We start from the raw sequence: 16,081 nt of genomic DNA, 5'->3' as shown, positions 1-16,081 counted from the left end.
AGGCATTTTTGTCTGAGAGCTGTTGCTATGTGATGGAATACTTACCCAGTGTGTTCAAAGTTTAATTATTGTTAGACATTTAAAAGCCTCCATGAAAGTTGTCACACTGAACAAAAACTGAGTCAAGAGAGCACAGGGACCAACTCTGGACACCTAGAGTTGCAATAATACAGCCCTTTCTTAACAATGCACCTTGCAACCTGCTGGCAGCCTGGGAACCCTACACACACCTGCACTCATCTGCATATAAGCCTGCTTTAACAATGAAAACAAGTTACTCTTCTTAGCAATCCCCAGATAACACCTATTTCTAGTCAAACATGTTGTGAGATGTATCCAGTATCTGGGCCAATTCAGCCTAGACAGGTTGTAGGTACATAACTATCAGGACAAACTGTGTCCTCTGAGAGAACTTTTTTGTTGTTGTTATTGTTTCTTTTTTTGTTTTTTCAAGACAGGGTTTCTCTTTGTAACTGCTCCAGATGTCCAGGAACTCTCTCTGTAGACCAAGCTGGCCTCAAAGTCACAGGGATCCACCTGCCTCTGCCTCCTGAATGTTGGGATCAAAGGTGTGTGTTACCACTGCAGGGCACTCTGAGGATTCTGATGGGGGAAGTGCTTCTGTGTATGTGTTTGTCTTATTGGATGATAAAGTACTGTTTGGCCAATGAGGCAGCAAGTTAGGTGGGACTAGGTGTCAAGGAGGATTCTGGAAAATGTAGTAGAGATCCAGGCAGGAAGTGCACAGCAGGCAGACTCATATATAAGCAAGAACAAGAAGAAGTGGTCCCCTTTCTCTCTTCCTCCTGCTCTCTGCTCTGGAGTTGCCATGTTATCTGCCGGCAAGAGAGGGCAGCCAGCAGAAGGCATCCTCAATAAGATAAGTCTTATAAAATATATAGATTTATGATAATTAAGACTGAGCTAGCCGGACACTGGTGGTGCATGCCTTTAATCCCAGCACTCGGGAGGCAGAGGCGGGTGGATCTCCTGTAAGTTCCAGGCCAGCCTGGTCTCCAGAGCAAGTGCCAGGATAGGCTCCAAAGCTACACAGAGAAACCCTGTCTTGAAAAATAGAAAGAAAGAGAGAAAGAAAGAGAGAAAGAGAGAAAGAGAGAAAGAGAGAAAGAGAGAAAGAAAGAAAGAAAGAAAGAAAGAAAGAAAGAAAGAAAGAAAGACAGACAGACAGACAGAGAGAGCTAGCAGATGAGAAATCCTAGTCATTGGCCAAGCAGCATTTGTACCTAATATAAGTCTCTCTGTGTTACTTGGGACCTTAACGTGGCGGCAGGGCTCGAACAGCATTGGAGTAAAGACTTATTGTTTTTTTTTCTTTTTTATATATGTGAATTACAAACAAGATTGAATTACATGACAATCCCAGTTCCTTTCTCCCTCCCTTCCTCCCCTCCCACCCCCCAACTAAAATCCTACCTATCATATGTCCTTTCTTCTACTCTACACCTGACTCAAATTTTCTGCTTCCTCATGACCTCTGCATTCTTCCTTTTCTTCCCTTCTCACTATCGTAGCTTCCTCCCCTCTCTTCCCATGTTCTCAATTTGATCAGGGGATGGTGATCCTTTCCCCTTCTCCAGGGGACAATGTTTGTCTCTTTTAGGGTCTTCCTTGTTTACTAGTTTCTCTGGCAGTGTGGATTGTAGGATGGTAATCCCTTACTCTATGTCTAAAATCCACATATGAGTGAGTACATATCATGTTTGTTTTTTTGTGATTGGGTTACCTCCCTCACACATATCATGTTTGTCTTTTTGTGATTGGGTTACCTCCCTCAGAATGGTTTCTTCCAGTTCCATCCATTTTCCTGTAAATTTCAAGATTCCATTGTTTTTTTCTGCTGAGTAGTACTCCATTGTGTAAATGTACCACATTTTCTCCATCCATTCTTCGGTTGAGGGGCATCTAGGCTGCTTCCAATTTCTGGCTATTACAGCTAGTTCTGCTATGAACATCGTTGAACAGATGTCTTTGTTGTATGAATGTGCTTCTTTTGGGTATATGCCTAGGAGTGGAATTGCTAGATCTTGTGGTAGACTAATTCCCATTTTCTTAAAGAGTCGCCATACTAATTTCCAAAGTAGCTGTACAAGCTGGCACTCTCATCAGCAGTGGAGGAGTGTTCCTCTTTCTCCACATCCTCTCCAGCAAACTGTCATTGGTGTTTTTGATTTTAGCCATTCTAATAGGAGTAAGATGGTATCTCAGAGTTGTTTTGATCTGCGTTTCCCTGATGGCTAAGGATGTTGAGCACTTTCTTATGCATCTTTCAGCCATTTTAGATTCCTCTATTGAGAATTGTCTATTTAGTTCTGTACCCCATTTTTTAATTGGATTGTTTGGTGTTTTTGAGAATAGCTTCCTGAGTTCTTTGTATATTTTGGAGATCAGCCTTCTGTCAGATGTGGGGTTGGTGAATATCTTTTCCCAGTCTGTGAGCTGTCGTTTTTGTCCTGCTGACTATGTCCTTTGCCTTACAGAAGCTTCTCAGTTTCAGGAGGTCCCAATTTATTAATTGTTGATCTCAGTGTCTGTGCTACTGGTGCTATGCTCAGGAAGCGGTCTCCTGTACCAATTAATTCAAGGGTATTTCCCACTTTATCTTCTAATAGGTTCAGTGTGTCTGGGTTTATGTTGAGGTCTTTGATCCATTTTGACTTTAGTTTTGTACAGGGCGAAAGGCTTGGGTCTATATGTAGTCGTCTACATGTTTGCATCCAGTTATGCCAGCACCATTTGTTGAAGATGATCTCTTTGTTCCATCGTATATATTTGGATTGTTTGTCAAAAATCAGGTGTTCGTAGGTGTGTAGGTTAATATCAGGGTTTTCAACTCCATTCCATTGGTCTATCTGTCTATTTTTGTGCCAATACCAAGCTGCTTTCAGGACTATAGCTCTGTAATAGAGCTTGAAGTCAGGGATGGTGATGCCTCCAGAAGTTCCTCTATTGTACAGGGTTGTTTTGGCTATCCTGGGTCTTTTGTTTCTCCATATAAAGTTGAGAATTGTTCTTTCAAGGTCAGTGAAGAATTGTGTTGGGATTTTGATGGGGATTGCACTGAATCTGTAGATTGCTTTTGGCAAGATTGTCATTTTTACTATGTTGATCCTGCCTATCCAAGAGCATGGGAGATCTTTCCATTTTCTGGTATCTTTAATTTCTTTCTTTAGAGACTCAAAATTCTTATGGCACAGGGTAAAGACTTATTCTTACAGGGTTATTTTAGGGAGACTCCCCCACTTACTATCTTCTGCTCAGGCATAATCAGGCATACATACGATTAAAATCATTTGCATCATGGTAAGGGACATGTAGAGAAAAGGAAGTACAACCCAAACCTGTCTGTCAATCAAAACAGAGAACCACCCTCACTAACATCTCCTATAACCAGCTCCACCTTCCACTAAACTCCATAAAGTAAAGCCCCAAACAGTAACCAAGTTTCTTCAGTACTCTCCCAATCAGGTGGTCCCGTCTCTCTTGGCAGTGACTTTTGTTTTGCCATAATGAATCTTTCTTTTTGTGTGTACATCTTTTCCAAGTTACGTGGACAAGCTACCACAAACTGGAAAAAGAAAAGTATGCTAGGGCTAGAGAGATGGCTCAGGGGATTAAGAGCACTTGCTCTTGCAGAGGACCTGGGTTCAATACCCAAGACCCATATGGTGGTTCACAACTATCTCTAAGTCCAGTTTCAGGGAACCCAACATCCTCCTCTGGCCTCTGCAGGCAACAGGCACACAAGTTATGTACAGTAACAGCAGAGCTGGGGGAGGCAGGCAGATCTCTAAAATCAAGGTCAGACTGGTCTACAGAGTAAGTTCCAGGACAGCCAGGCCTATACAGAGAAACCCTGTCTCCAAAACCCCAAAACCAAAAACAAATTTTTAAAATCTCAGCAACAGAAAAGAAACTAATATAACACAAAACTGAAACTTTTTTTTTTTTTGAGATAGGTTTTCACATAGTGCAGACTGAACTCAAACTCACTCTGTAGCTAAGGATGACCTTGAACTCCTGATTCTCTTGCCCCCAGTCTCCCAAGTGTTGGTATTACAGGCATGTGTGAATACACCTAGCTTTTATGTTTGTTTATTTATTCATATATTCAGCAGGGTGGGAAGTTCAAAGGCAAACCTTCACAGCTATGGTCTAGTGGTTTTTGATAAGAGCCAAACAGTTGTGAGGGAAGAATTTTCTGTGTGTACAGGGACAACTGAATACCCATGTGTAAAAGAATGAAGTTGGACCTAGATCTTAAACTATATACTAGTCGGTTGGTGGCTTTCTAAAACAAATTTTTAGACTAAACATGCTGACATGATCACTGAGAAATGCTAGTATTGCATAATCTCTTAAACTGTTGCATAGCATTGTGAGTGATTTACTTTTAATATATATACTACTTATTGATAGTTATTCCAGGTCCTGTGCCAGGATTCCACTTAGGCAATTCAGTAAAAACAAACATAGACATTTCCTTTTCTAAATTATACTAAATAACTCAATTACAGCTCCATTGTCCTTGTTCTTTGGAGTGCATAATCTGCACACACACCTAACAATATATTTCTCTTTTTTCACATTTAATATGTGTGGGGATGGGAAAGTATGGGCAGAGGCCAGAGGAGGTTTTCAAGTGTCCTCCTCTATTGTTCTTAAGTCTTCTTCCTTTGAGACAGAGTCTCTTACTGAACCTGGAGCTAATAATGGTTCCTTCCTTCCTTCCCTCACCCCCCCCCCCAGACAGGGTTATATCTGTGGCTTTGGAGGCTGTCCTGGAACTAGCTCTTGTAGATCAGGCAGGTCTTGAAACCCACAGTTTTTTCTATAATAATTTGATTCTCTCACTGTCAAGAGAAGATGTAAGGTATTTCTATACCTGTTGATTTTTATGTAGAAATACTGTAGTTGGAGAAGTTCCTTGTGACATAATAATCACTTTTTAGGTCTTGGAGAGATGGCTTGGTGAGCAAGAGCATTCACATTAAGAGTCTTGATTCTAGCATCCACATAATGGTTCACAACCATCCCTAACTCCAGTTCCAAGGGACCTGACACTCTTGTCTGATCTGCATATGCACCGGGAATGAATGCACACACACACAGGCGAAACACTCATCTAAATAAAATAAATAATCTAAATGTTCGTTGGGGGAGGGATTGTTTTGTTTTGGTTTTTCAAGACAGGGTTTCTCTGTATTGTTTGGGAGCCTATCCTGACACTCGCTCTATAGACCAGGCTGGCCTCGAACTCACAGAGGTCTGCCTGCCTCTGCCTCCCGAGTGTTGGGATTCAATGTGTGCGCCACCAACACCCAGCTGTGTGTGTTTTAAATTGCTTCTTAAATCAAAAAAGAAAAATAATGGCTTGCCTAGATTGGGAAGGGGGAAAAAAATCAGTAAATCTGAGGCAAATCAGGTAAAAATAACTGAGTTCCTTTTCCTAGAATCAAGTTCATCTGACTTTTTCTACTAGTTCTAAGAAAATAATTAAATGAGCCATAGTAGCACACAATTTGTCTCTCCCATCTTTCATCATTTACCATGAAATGCCATGGTCTGAAGCAGTCGATCAGCCACCTCCTGTGGAAATACTCCAGGTTCCTGCAGACATAGTGTTCCATCTTGTCTTGCTGAACAGAACTTCTCAAGGTTGGTGGTCAGGAAACTCAAGCAGATGTCAAGTAAGGAATAGGGAGATGCTTCCTCCTTGGAACACAGGAAGGAACATAAAGGGAACACACACAAAAATGAACAATTAGTTTCTAGAAAAGTGGAGAATAAAACTTATTTACTCATTCAATAAGTATTTATTACCTATGAGACAGAGAATGAACACTGTGACAGCAATAGATACCATGTTAGGCAGTGGGATACAATCTCTAACGTCCATTTCAGAAGCAAGAGAACACAAGTCCTGAAACCAATCTCTATACAGCCCCGTAAGTATTACAAGGGAGGATACACTGGGTATGTGCAAACACACAGCAGGTTCTAACCAGTCAGAAGCAAATAGGGAAGGCCTCAGAGGAAGAACAGATCAGTTTCCCTAAGTCATCACTGTGATACCCTAATCAGGTATTTATGGGTTCTCCAAAAGACAGCATTCTTTTTTTCTTTTGAGACAGGGTCTCCCTGTGTACCCACCTCTGGCTGAACTGGAACTCAATATGTAGACCAGGCTGCTTCTACCTCTGGAGTACTAAGACTAAAGATGAACGCCACTGTGCTCATCCACAAAGACAAAATTCTTAAACTGTTGACTTTCATATCTGAATCCTCCTGTGTTGGCCAGTCTTATGTCCACTTGACACACAAACCAGAGTTATATGAATGGACAGAACCTCAACAGAAGTGGGAAAGGTTTATCTTAGCTCACAGTTTCAGATTTCAGCACAAGGTCAATCCAGGTGTCAGGAACTTAGAACAACTGCTCACATCACAACTACAATCAAGAGCAGAGACAGGAGTCACACACATTTGGTGTTCAATTACCCTTCTTTACTCTTACGCATCCCAGGACCCAAAGCCAGACAACTGTGCCACCCACTTTCAGGCTAAATCTTCCCACATCTATCAAGGCAACCAAGACAGTCCCCCAAAGACAAGCCTACAGGCCAACCTGATGTGACAATCTGTCACTGAAATTCTTCCCAATGATTTTAGATTGTGTCAAGTTGACAATTAAATTAAACATCACATATCCCTATTCCATCAAATAAGGTTTTTTTGTTTGCTTGCTTTTTGGTTTTTTTTTTTGTTTTTTTGGAGACAGGGTTTCCCAGTGTAGCTTTGGAGCCTGTCCTGGAACTAGCTCTTTGTAGACCAGGCTGGTCTCAAACTCACAGAGATCTGCCTACCTCTGCCTCCCGAGTGCTGGGATTAAAGGTGTGCAACACCACTGCCTGGCCAAGTATTTTTATAGTCTTCCCTTTCACCAGGAGTGTGTTTTTTAGTTTCTGCCTTTATGTAGTGGTCTCAGTTCTGATTCTTATGAATGAAGTTCAAGATGTTGTCTACTATTTGAAAGGTTCCTAAGGTTGACAAGTTCATCAAAAGACAATAATGGTTCCCCTTTTCCTGTACACCTGAAAGATTTGTTTTGCTTGTAAGTACCTGTATAGGCTGGGCAGTGGTGGTGCACACCTTTAATCCTAGCACTTGGGAGGCAGAAGGAGACAATCGCTGAGGGCAGCCTGGTCTACAGAGAGAGTTCCAGTACAACTACAGCTACATAGAGAAACCCCCCTCCTCACAACATCCCCCTCCAAAGTCATTTTATTACATTTTTATTTAATTATTGTGTATGTGTATGCATGCACCCATGTAGGCATGTATATGTGTATGTGGGAGCACATGCAAAGTACACACACAGAGGTCAGGACACCTGTCTTAGTCACTGTCCTATTGCTGTGAAGAGACACCAAGACCAAGGCAAATCTTATAAAAGAAAGCATTTAATTGGGTCTTGCTTACAGTTTCAGAGGTTTAGTCCATTACCATCATGGTAAGAAGCATGGCGGCACACAGGCAGTCAGGGTGCTGGAGAAGGAGCTGAGGATTCTACATCCTGATCCATAGGGGGGAGGGGGAGAGGGGAGAGAGAGAGAGAGAGAGAGAGAGAGAGAGAGAGAGACTCACTCACTCTAGGCCTGGCTTTTGAAGTCTCAAGTCCACCCTCAAGTGACACACTTCCTCCAATGACCCTTTTCTAATCCTAAGAGTTGGCTCTCTTTCTGCACACGGGTCCCAAGGACTGAACGCAAATCAGGCTTTGTGCCTTTATACACTAAGCTACTTTGACAGTCTTTGTTTTGTTAGAAATAGGGTCTCACTCTGAAGTTCAAGTTGTCCTTAATTCATGGCATCCTTCTGCCTCAGCCTCCTGAAAACTAACAATCCTGATACTTTGGTATCCTGCCTGGCTTAATTTTGTTATTATTGTTGTTTGTAATGCTAGGGATCAAGCCCAGGGCTTTTTTAGGCTAAGTAAACTATCACTAAGCTACAGCAGTTGTTTATTTTCTAAAGATTGGGTAAGAAAATCAGGTAATTTACAAGATTATAACAACTTTATGATAGAAATTACTGATTTATTATTTTCATTTTATTTTAGAGACAGGGGTCTCACTGTATTGCTTAAAGCTGGCCTAGGGGGCCAGTGAACGGCTCAGCAGGTAAAGGTGTTTGCCACCAAGCCTAATAACCTGAGTTTGATCCCTGAAAACCATGTGGTAGAGAGCTGCCCCCGGCCATGTTGCTCTGTGTCCTCCACAATATCACTATGGCACTCCTCACTCCTTCCAACTAAATAAATAAATGCAAAAAAATCATTTTAAGATTATTTATTATTGCCGGGCATTGGTGGCACACGCTTTTAATCCCAGCACTCGGGAGGCAGAGGCAGGCGGATCTCTGTGAGTTCGAGACCATCCTGGTCTACAAGAGCTAGTTCCAGGACAGCCTCTAAAGCCACAGAGAAACCCTGTCTCGAAAAACAAAAAAAAAGGATGATTTATTATTATACTTTGTTTTTGTTTTTTGTTTTTTTGAGACAGGGTTTCTCTGTGTAACAGCCCTGGCTACAAAGCTAATTCTAACTTTGTAGACCAGGCTGGCCTCTAACTCACAGAGCTCTCTGCCTGCCTCTACCTCCCAAGTGCTGGGATTAAAGGCGTGTGCCACCATACCTAGATTAATTTTCTTGACAGTTTCAGGGTTTTTAAAATTTGTTTTTATTTGTGTTTTGTCTACATGTATATATATGCATGACATGTATGCCTCATGTCCACAGAGGTCAGAAGAGGGCACTGGATCTCCTAGAAGTTGTGGGCCATCATGTGGGTACTAGGAACTGATCCTTCATCTTATGCAGCAGCAGCCAGTGCTTAACTGCTGAGCCACCTCTGTAGCCCTAAGATTTCATCTTTCAAGTTTTTTTTATTTATTTACTTGTTCATTTATTTGGAGTGTGTGTCCCAAAGAGACCAGAAGGGTATCAGATTCCCTGGAGCTGGTGTTATAGGGGGTTGTGATCTGTCTGCTGACATGGGTGCTAGAAACCAAACTGTTGACCTCCTCCAAGAGGAGTAAGAGCTTTTAACCTGACCACTCATGTGCACACAATCTCTCTCTCTCTCTCTCTCTCTCTCTCTCTCTCTCTCTCTCTCTGTGTGTGTGTGTGTGTGTGTGTTGTGTGTGTGTGTGTGTGTGTGTGTGTTTGGCTACATGTATGTCTGTGTGAGAATGTCAGAAGTTCTGAAACTGGAATTACAGACAGATGTGAGTTGCCATGTGGATGCTGAGAATTAAACCTGGGCCCCCAGAAGAGCAGCCAGTGCTCTTAACCACTGAACCATCTCTCAACCCCATTTTTTATTTTAAGGATTTATTTTATTTTCATTGACATGTGTGTATCTATGTGAACATGTCACAAGTTCATGGATGCCTGAGGAAGCCAGAAGATATTGGGAGCTGAAATTCTAGGTGATTGTCAGCTGCCTGATGAGAGTATTGGGGATTGAACTCAGGTCTTCTAGAAGAGCAGCAAACACTCTTATCCCCTCTGTGCCATCTCTCCAGCCTTAAAAAAAAATCTCTCCATTTAACTTACAAAAAAAAAAAAAAAAAAAGCCTGGAAGTCTATGCAGCTCAAGTTGGTATCAAACTACTTCAGTTTCTGGAGGCCCTGAGATTATAGGTAGTATTACACTTGGCTGTGAAATGCCTTTTTTATTAACATCTTTTTGTAGGACTGAGTAATACTTGGACTTGGGACTCCAGTTGTCTGGATTAAAATGCCATTTACAAAACTATGTAAACTTATTAGGTAAAGGACTTAGTCTTCCTGTAATTCAGTCCATGATCTAAAAAAATGCAGGTAACAGTACCTACCTCATGGGACTGTTGTCAGAAATAACTACACTCTAAATGCAGAACTCTTGAAGTAGTGCCCAGCATGTACTAACTGCTGAGTCAGTGCTTATTATAGAATGTAAGTTCCACCAGGAAAAAAAATGTCTTGTTCACTGATAGTCATAAGCCTAAAATAACACCAACTACATCACAGCAACAAACATGTATTAAACAGTGAGTCATAGAGCACAAATTTACTGTTAGGTGTACTTTAAGACCTAGAGAAAGAGAGGACATACTCAGAGACATTAAATCACAAGGTTAGAACTGAAATAAAAGAATGGAACTAAAAGGCAGCAAGCGTCAACCGAAGCACACCTTGCCCATTTTGACTTCCTACCACCATACTTCACGAGAAAGCACCTCTTAGTTTGTGGATTTTTGTTTCTGTTGCAGTGCCAGGATTGTACAAGTACAGTGTCACTGAGCTACAGCCCTCCCATCATTTTCTACCAATAATTTCACCGGGTCAGACTTCTAGGATTAAGCCATCTGAGACCAGATATAATCAAATCCTCCACTCTACCCTTTCTGACATCTTACAAATGAAGAAGTCAATAAAGTAGTCTCAAGGACACAGGTGCTATCATCCTCAAAAACACAGATATTAAGGCTGGAGAGATGGCTCTGTAATTAACAGCACTGGCTGCTCTTCCAAGGGATCTGGGTTTGATTCCCAGCATCCACACGGCAGTTCACACATTTGTAACTCCAATTCTGGGAATCCAACACCCTCATACGCACATGCATGCGGGCAAAACATTAATATTAAACTAAAATTAAATTAAACTAAAATATTAAAGTAAGCTATGCATGATGGTACACACCTGTAAGTAATCCTAGCAATGGCAAGGCTAGACAGAAGGATTCGAAATTCAATGCCACCCTGGGCAACACAGCTGGTTCAAAGCCATCTAAGGCTACATAGTGAGTGTAAGTCTCAAAAAAACCAAAGGCTGTCTATGTAGCACCATGGTAGGGCATATCCCTAGCATGCAGAAGGCCCTGGATTCAATTCCAAGCACTGAAAATAAAATAAAATGCTGTAGTGTATTTGAGCTGAAGATAGAACTCAGTGGTAAAGCATTCGCCTAGCATGCACAAGCCCTGGGTTTGATCCTCAGCATTGCAAAAATCCAGCCAACCAACCTAGACCCTTAAGTTATTAGTAAATACGAACACCAGTGAAATAAGAGTCTTGGTATGAAAAGTTGGTTAATGCATTTTTTTCCTTTTTTTTTCTCTTCTTATGGAACGCTTCACAAATTTGCATGTCATCCTTGCGCAGGGGCCATGCTAATCTTCTCTGTATCATTCCAATTTTAGTATATGTGCTGCCGAATGGAGCACGAAGGATGCTTATGAAGAAGTTTTGTTTTGGTTTGGTTTTTGGTTTTTGGTTTTTTTGTTTTTCCGAGACAGGGTTTCTCTGTGTAGCTTTGGAGCCTATCCTGGCACTCACTCTGGAGACCAGGCTGGCCTCGAACTCACAGAGATCCAGGAGGATTAAAGGCCTGTGCCACCAATGCCCGGCTGCATTTTTTTTAAGATTTAGTCGGCCAGGCATGGTGGCGCACACCTTTAATCCCAGCACCCCGGAAGCAGAGGCAGGTGAATCTCTGTGAGTTCAAGGCCAGCCTGGTCTACATAGAGTTCCAGGGCAACATCCAAAGCTACAGAGAAACCCTGTTTCAAAAATAAAAAACAAAAAAAGATTTATTATGTATACAGTGTTCTGCCTGCATGTATGCCTGCAGGCCAGAAGAGGGCACCAGATCTCACTATGGATGGTTGTGAGCCACCATGTAGTTGCAGGGAACTGAACTTACGACCTTTGGAAGAGTAGCCACTGCTCTTAACCTCTGAGCCATCTCTCTGGCCACCAGTTAGTTTATGAAAATTTTAAACTCTTTTACAGTAATTACCTGTAATTTGCTAAAATTTTGTTTTGTTTTGTTTTTTTGTTTTTTGTTTTTCAAGACAGGGTTTCTCTGTATTGTTTTGGAGCCTGACCTGGCACTGGCTCTGTAGACCAGGATGGCCTTGAACTCACAGAGATCCCCCTGCCTCCACCTCCCAAGTGCCAGGATTAAAGGTGTGTGCCACCATGACCATCATTTACTAAAATCCTTTATTCATTAAGCTAAAAAATTCTTTAAACCCTGGGAGCACCAATCCCAGACCCCTGTCCCTGAAATCTTCAGTTCTTTTCTAGACCCGAGTGTTCACTCACTGTCCAGACATTAGGTGGGGAGAGTTAATGCCAGTTCCAGCTACAGTGGGAACTACAGGCTTCTTGGGTTTTGAGTGACAACACCTGAGACCTGGTCCTAGGCAGTCTCAGAGTTAAACATTTGAGTTGTTAGTGCATGGTGTCTGCAGCATGACCTTGCAGAATCCAGAATCTCATCTTCTGCATGTGGGGGCTGAGAATTGAACCAGGGTACTGTTAGACTGACCGACCTCCCAAATCCCCTGGGTTAACTTTTTATTTAAATTCTTTAATTACTACTCATATTTACATACCTCCCATTCTCTCACACTCCCATCCTCCCACTAACCCCCCCAACCCACCCCCCAACTCCACCCCAGGGAGAGTGAGGCCCTCCACAGGGGACCTTCAAAGTCCATCATATCATTTGTGGGAGAGCCTAGGCCCTCCTTGCTGTATCTGGGCTGTAGTAGTATCCCTCCACAGGGAATGGACTCTCAAAGTCCATTTGTGCTCTACGAATAAACATTGGCTGCACTGTTAGAGGTCCCATAGACTGCCTTGGCCTCCTAGCTGGCACCCACATTCAGAGGGCTTGGGTCAGTCCAATGCTGTTTCCCCAGCTTTATGACTAGGGTCTCCATGCTCTCAGTAGGTCAGGTCAACTGTTTCTGCCGGTTTCTCTAGCACAGTCTTGGCTCCTTTGCTCATCCCTCCTCCCTCTCCACAACTGGATTCCAGAAATATGGTTCAGTGCTTAGGTGTGGGTACCTGTTTCTGCTTTGAACAGCTACTAGATGAAGGCTCTAGTGATGGGGAAAATACTTCGGTGTATGTTTATCTTATTAATTGTTAAATAAAGTTCTGTTTGGCCAATGAGACAGCAAGTTAGACGGGACTAGGAGTAAAAGAGAATTCTGGGAAATGTAGTAGATAAGTGGTGATCCAGGCAGGAAGTGACATAGCAAGGAGACTCATATTTAAGCAAGGAGAAACAGGAAGTGCCCCCTTTTCCCTCGGCGCCTCCTCCAGCAGCTCCATATGAGCCACCGGCAAGAGAGGGCACCATCAAAAGGCATCCTCTATAAGATAAGTCTTATAAAATATATAGATTTATGATAATTAAGACTGAGCTAACAGAGGGGCTGGAGAGATGGCTCAGAGGTTAAGAGCACTGACTGCTCTTCCAGAGGTCCTGAGTTCAATTCCCAGCAACCACATGCTGGCTCACAACCATCCTTTATGAGATCTGGTGCCCTCTTCTGATGTGCAGATACACATAGAAGCAGAATGTTGTATACATAATAAATAAATAAAATCTAAAAAAAAAAAAAAAAGACTGAGCTAACAGATGAGAATCCAAGTCATTGGCCAAGCAGCATTTGAACCTAATACAAGTTTCTGTGTATTAATATGGGCCCTAACTTGGGAGGGTGGCTGGCATAAAGTGCACACGTGGCGGTAGGGCTTGGCATGGCGGAAAGATTTATTGTAACATTCTAGGAATAGTAACCAAGGTAGACATCAATCTCATTACAGGGGAAGGGCATCAAAGGCATCCTCTCCACCACTGCCTGGATTCTTAGTTGGGATCATCTCAGTCTTCTTGTTCTCCTTCCCCCACCCCTTCTTCAGGGTCAACTTTTAATCCTAATGTTTAATTAAAGTCCTTTTTTATCCTATTGTTCAGTTGCCAATTTTGATTTTGCACATTAAAGATCAATAAAGTCTTGTTCTCTTGGCAAAAAAAAAAAACTTTAAAAACAACCAAACATTTAATAAACTCAGGGAATGCTAATATGTAGCTTTTGCAAGGACTTTGTTTAACGAATAAAGGATTTTAGTAAATGTATCTTTTGTTGTTTTGTGGTCCTACGGAATCTAACCCTGTGCCTTGTTCATGGTAAGCAAGTGCTCTGAACTGCACTTCAAATCCTTTGTTTGTTTGTTTTGACATGGGGATCCCTATGTAGCCCAGGCTGGCCTCAAAAAGATCCTCTTGTACCTCCCATATATTGAGATTACAGGTGTGTGTACTGTTTTTAATAATCTCATAAGTTCCTAATGGCAATTTATATGAAACTGAGAATCAGTAAGCAAAATTCCAACACTATCATCAAAATGCCCTTCCCCCAACTTCACAGTGAGGTCACTATAGAAAATGCACTGGAAGCAGCATGCCAGATCCTTACAGTTTGTTTTCTTATACTCTTTCCTCCTATTTAAACCATACTATACTACTGGGCTGGTAGTGTAGCTCAGTGAGCAAAGGGATTTTCTGAAAATGTACAAACTGAGCTCAATCCCCAGGTCCCAATGGTGGAAGGAAAGGACTGCCATAGTTGTCATTTGACCTCCACACACTCTCAACACACAGCTAAATAACAGAACAATGATTTTAAAATAAATGATTTCCAGGGAATTGCTACTATTACAACATGATGATTGTGAGAGTTTATATACCTACTAACTGTACTGAACAAAAGCTGTCCCCATTCCAGAACATGTTTCATAATTCAGTTAAGAAGGGCCATCCTCCTTGGGGCTGGAGAGATGGCTCGGCGGTTAAGAACACGGATTGCTCTTCCAGAGGTCCTGAGTTCAATTCCCAGTAACCACATAGTGGCTCACAGCTGTCTGTAATGAGATCTGGTGCCCTCCTCTGGTGTGCAGGCATATATGGGGGCAGAATGTTGTATACATAAAAAATAAATAAATCTTTAAAAAGAAGGAGGAGGAGGAGGAGGAGGGCCATCCTCTCAGTGTGTTGGTGGCGCAGGGCTGTAATATCAGTACTTGGGAGGCAGAGGCAAGCAGATCTCTGTGAGTTCGAGGCCAGCCTGGTCTACAGAGTGAGTTCCAGGATAGGCTCCAAAGCTACACAGAGAAACCCTGTCTCGAAAAAAACAAAACAAAACAACAAAGAAGGGCCATCCTCCATCTCAAATATAACACTACTTCACATAAAGTCTTTCCACCTGGGTACAGAGGCCTATACCTCTATTCCTAGCACTTGGGAGGGTAAGGCAGAGGATCACCTGAATCCACCAGTTCAAGTCCAACCTGGACAATATAGCAAGAGCCCATATCAAAAAGTAGCAAATCATAAGCTTTTCAAGATACTAAGGGTTCTTAATATGACTCAAAGTCTCTCAGTCTGATCACAGGTTTGTGCTGTCTAATCTACCAAACCTTCAATGCTAAAGTCACAGGTTCTAGAACACTCCCTGCCTAGCCTTCATGCTACCTTTAGTGACTTTTGTTATTTTGTTTTGCTTTTTGAGAGAGGGTCTCCTGTAGCATAGGCTGACCTCAAAATCACCAAGGTAACTCTGAACTACTGATCCTCCTGTTGTCACCTGAGACTAAGCATGCACCTCCCTAAGCCCCCGCACCCATATTACTGATCCCTTTCCTCCTCCTAACTAGCCCCCCTTCTATTTTCATGTAAGAGAAGAACAGGACCTCATGAGCCTCTCCCCTTCCAGGACAGAGTAATGATGAGCCAAATCTTGGGTGGATCTTGTAACACAAGTAACCAGAGCTAGCTGGGTTTAAGAAAGAAAGAGCACAACAATTGTATCCTGATCCTCATGCCTCTATCTACACTCTTTACTTTCAGCATTTTCTGTATTCCTGACTTTTCTCAACATACCTGACAAAAACAACTAAAGGAAAGGATTTACTTAGGTTCACAGTTCAAGGAATATGCATGTTCCACCATGGTGGGAAAGGCATGTCAGTGAAAGTGAGGCAGTTGGTTACATCCCACCAGCAGTTGGACATCAAAGGGCTAAGGCCTAATCCAGACCCAGCTTTAACTCAAAATGTCTGTCCTGTGGCAACACATCCCCCAGGTGGGCACTACCTCTTACAGGTTCCACAACCTGCAACAGGAAGACCATATGGAAGTTAACTTAGACACAGGAG

The 16,081-nt window shown here is 42.3% G+C and overlaps 1 protein-coding gene and 1 non-coding gene across 3 annotated transcripts in view; both read right to left on the bottom strand.

The window, feature by feature from the left end:
* Positions 1-16,081, bottom strand: part of Zyg11b (zyg-11 family member B, cell cycle regulator) — a 61,568-nt gene that overhangs the window by 39,626 nt on the left and 5,861 nt on the right. The window contains exons 1-2 of one of the 2 annotated variants that reach the window (XM_035439725.1): positions 6,172-6,194; positions 5,568-5,733 (exon numbers count right to left, since the gene is read on the bottom strand). In XM_035439725.1, coding sequence (XP_035295616.1) covers positions 5,568-5,580 — 13 coding nt within the window. In that variant the 5' untranslated portion in view covers positions 5,581-5,733; positions 6,172-6,194. Of the gene's footprint in view, positions 1-5,567; positions 5,734-6,171; positions 6,195-16,081 lie in introns of those variants that run through there. The other variant, XM_027402417.2, reaches the window with a different exon arrangement.
* Positions 11,183-11,289, bottom strand: LOC113834318. Its single transcript, XR_003482769.1, has one exon. It is a non-coding gene; the product is annotated as a U6 spliceosomal RNA (small nuclear RNA).

The sequence above is a fragment of the Cricetulus griseus genome, chromosome 2, assembly GCF_003668045.3.
Source record: "Cricetulus griseus strain 17A/GY chromosome 2, alternate assembly CriGri-PICRH-1.0, whole genome shotgun sequence".
NCBI classification, from domain to species: domain Eukaryota; kingdom Metazoa; phylum Chordata; class Mammalia; order Rodentia; family Cricetidae; genus Cricetulus; species Cricetulus griseus.
This window is presented reverse-complemented; position numbering and strand designations above follow the sequence as displayed.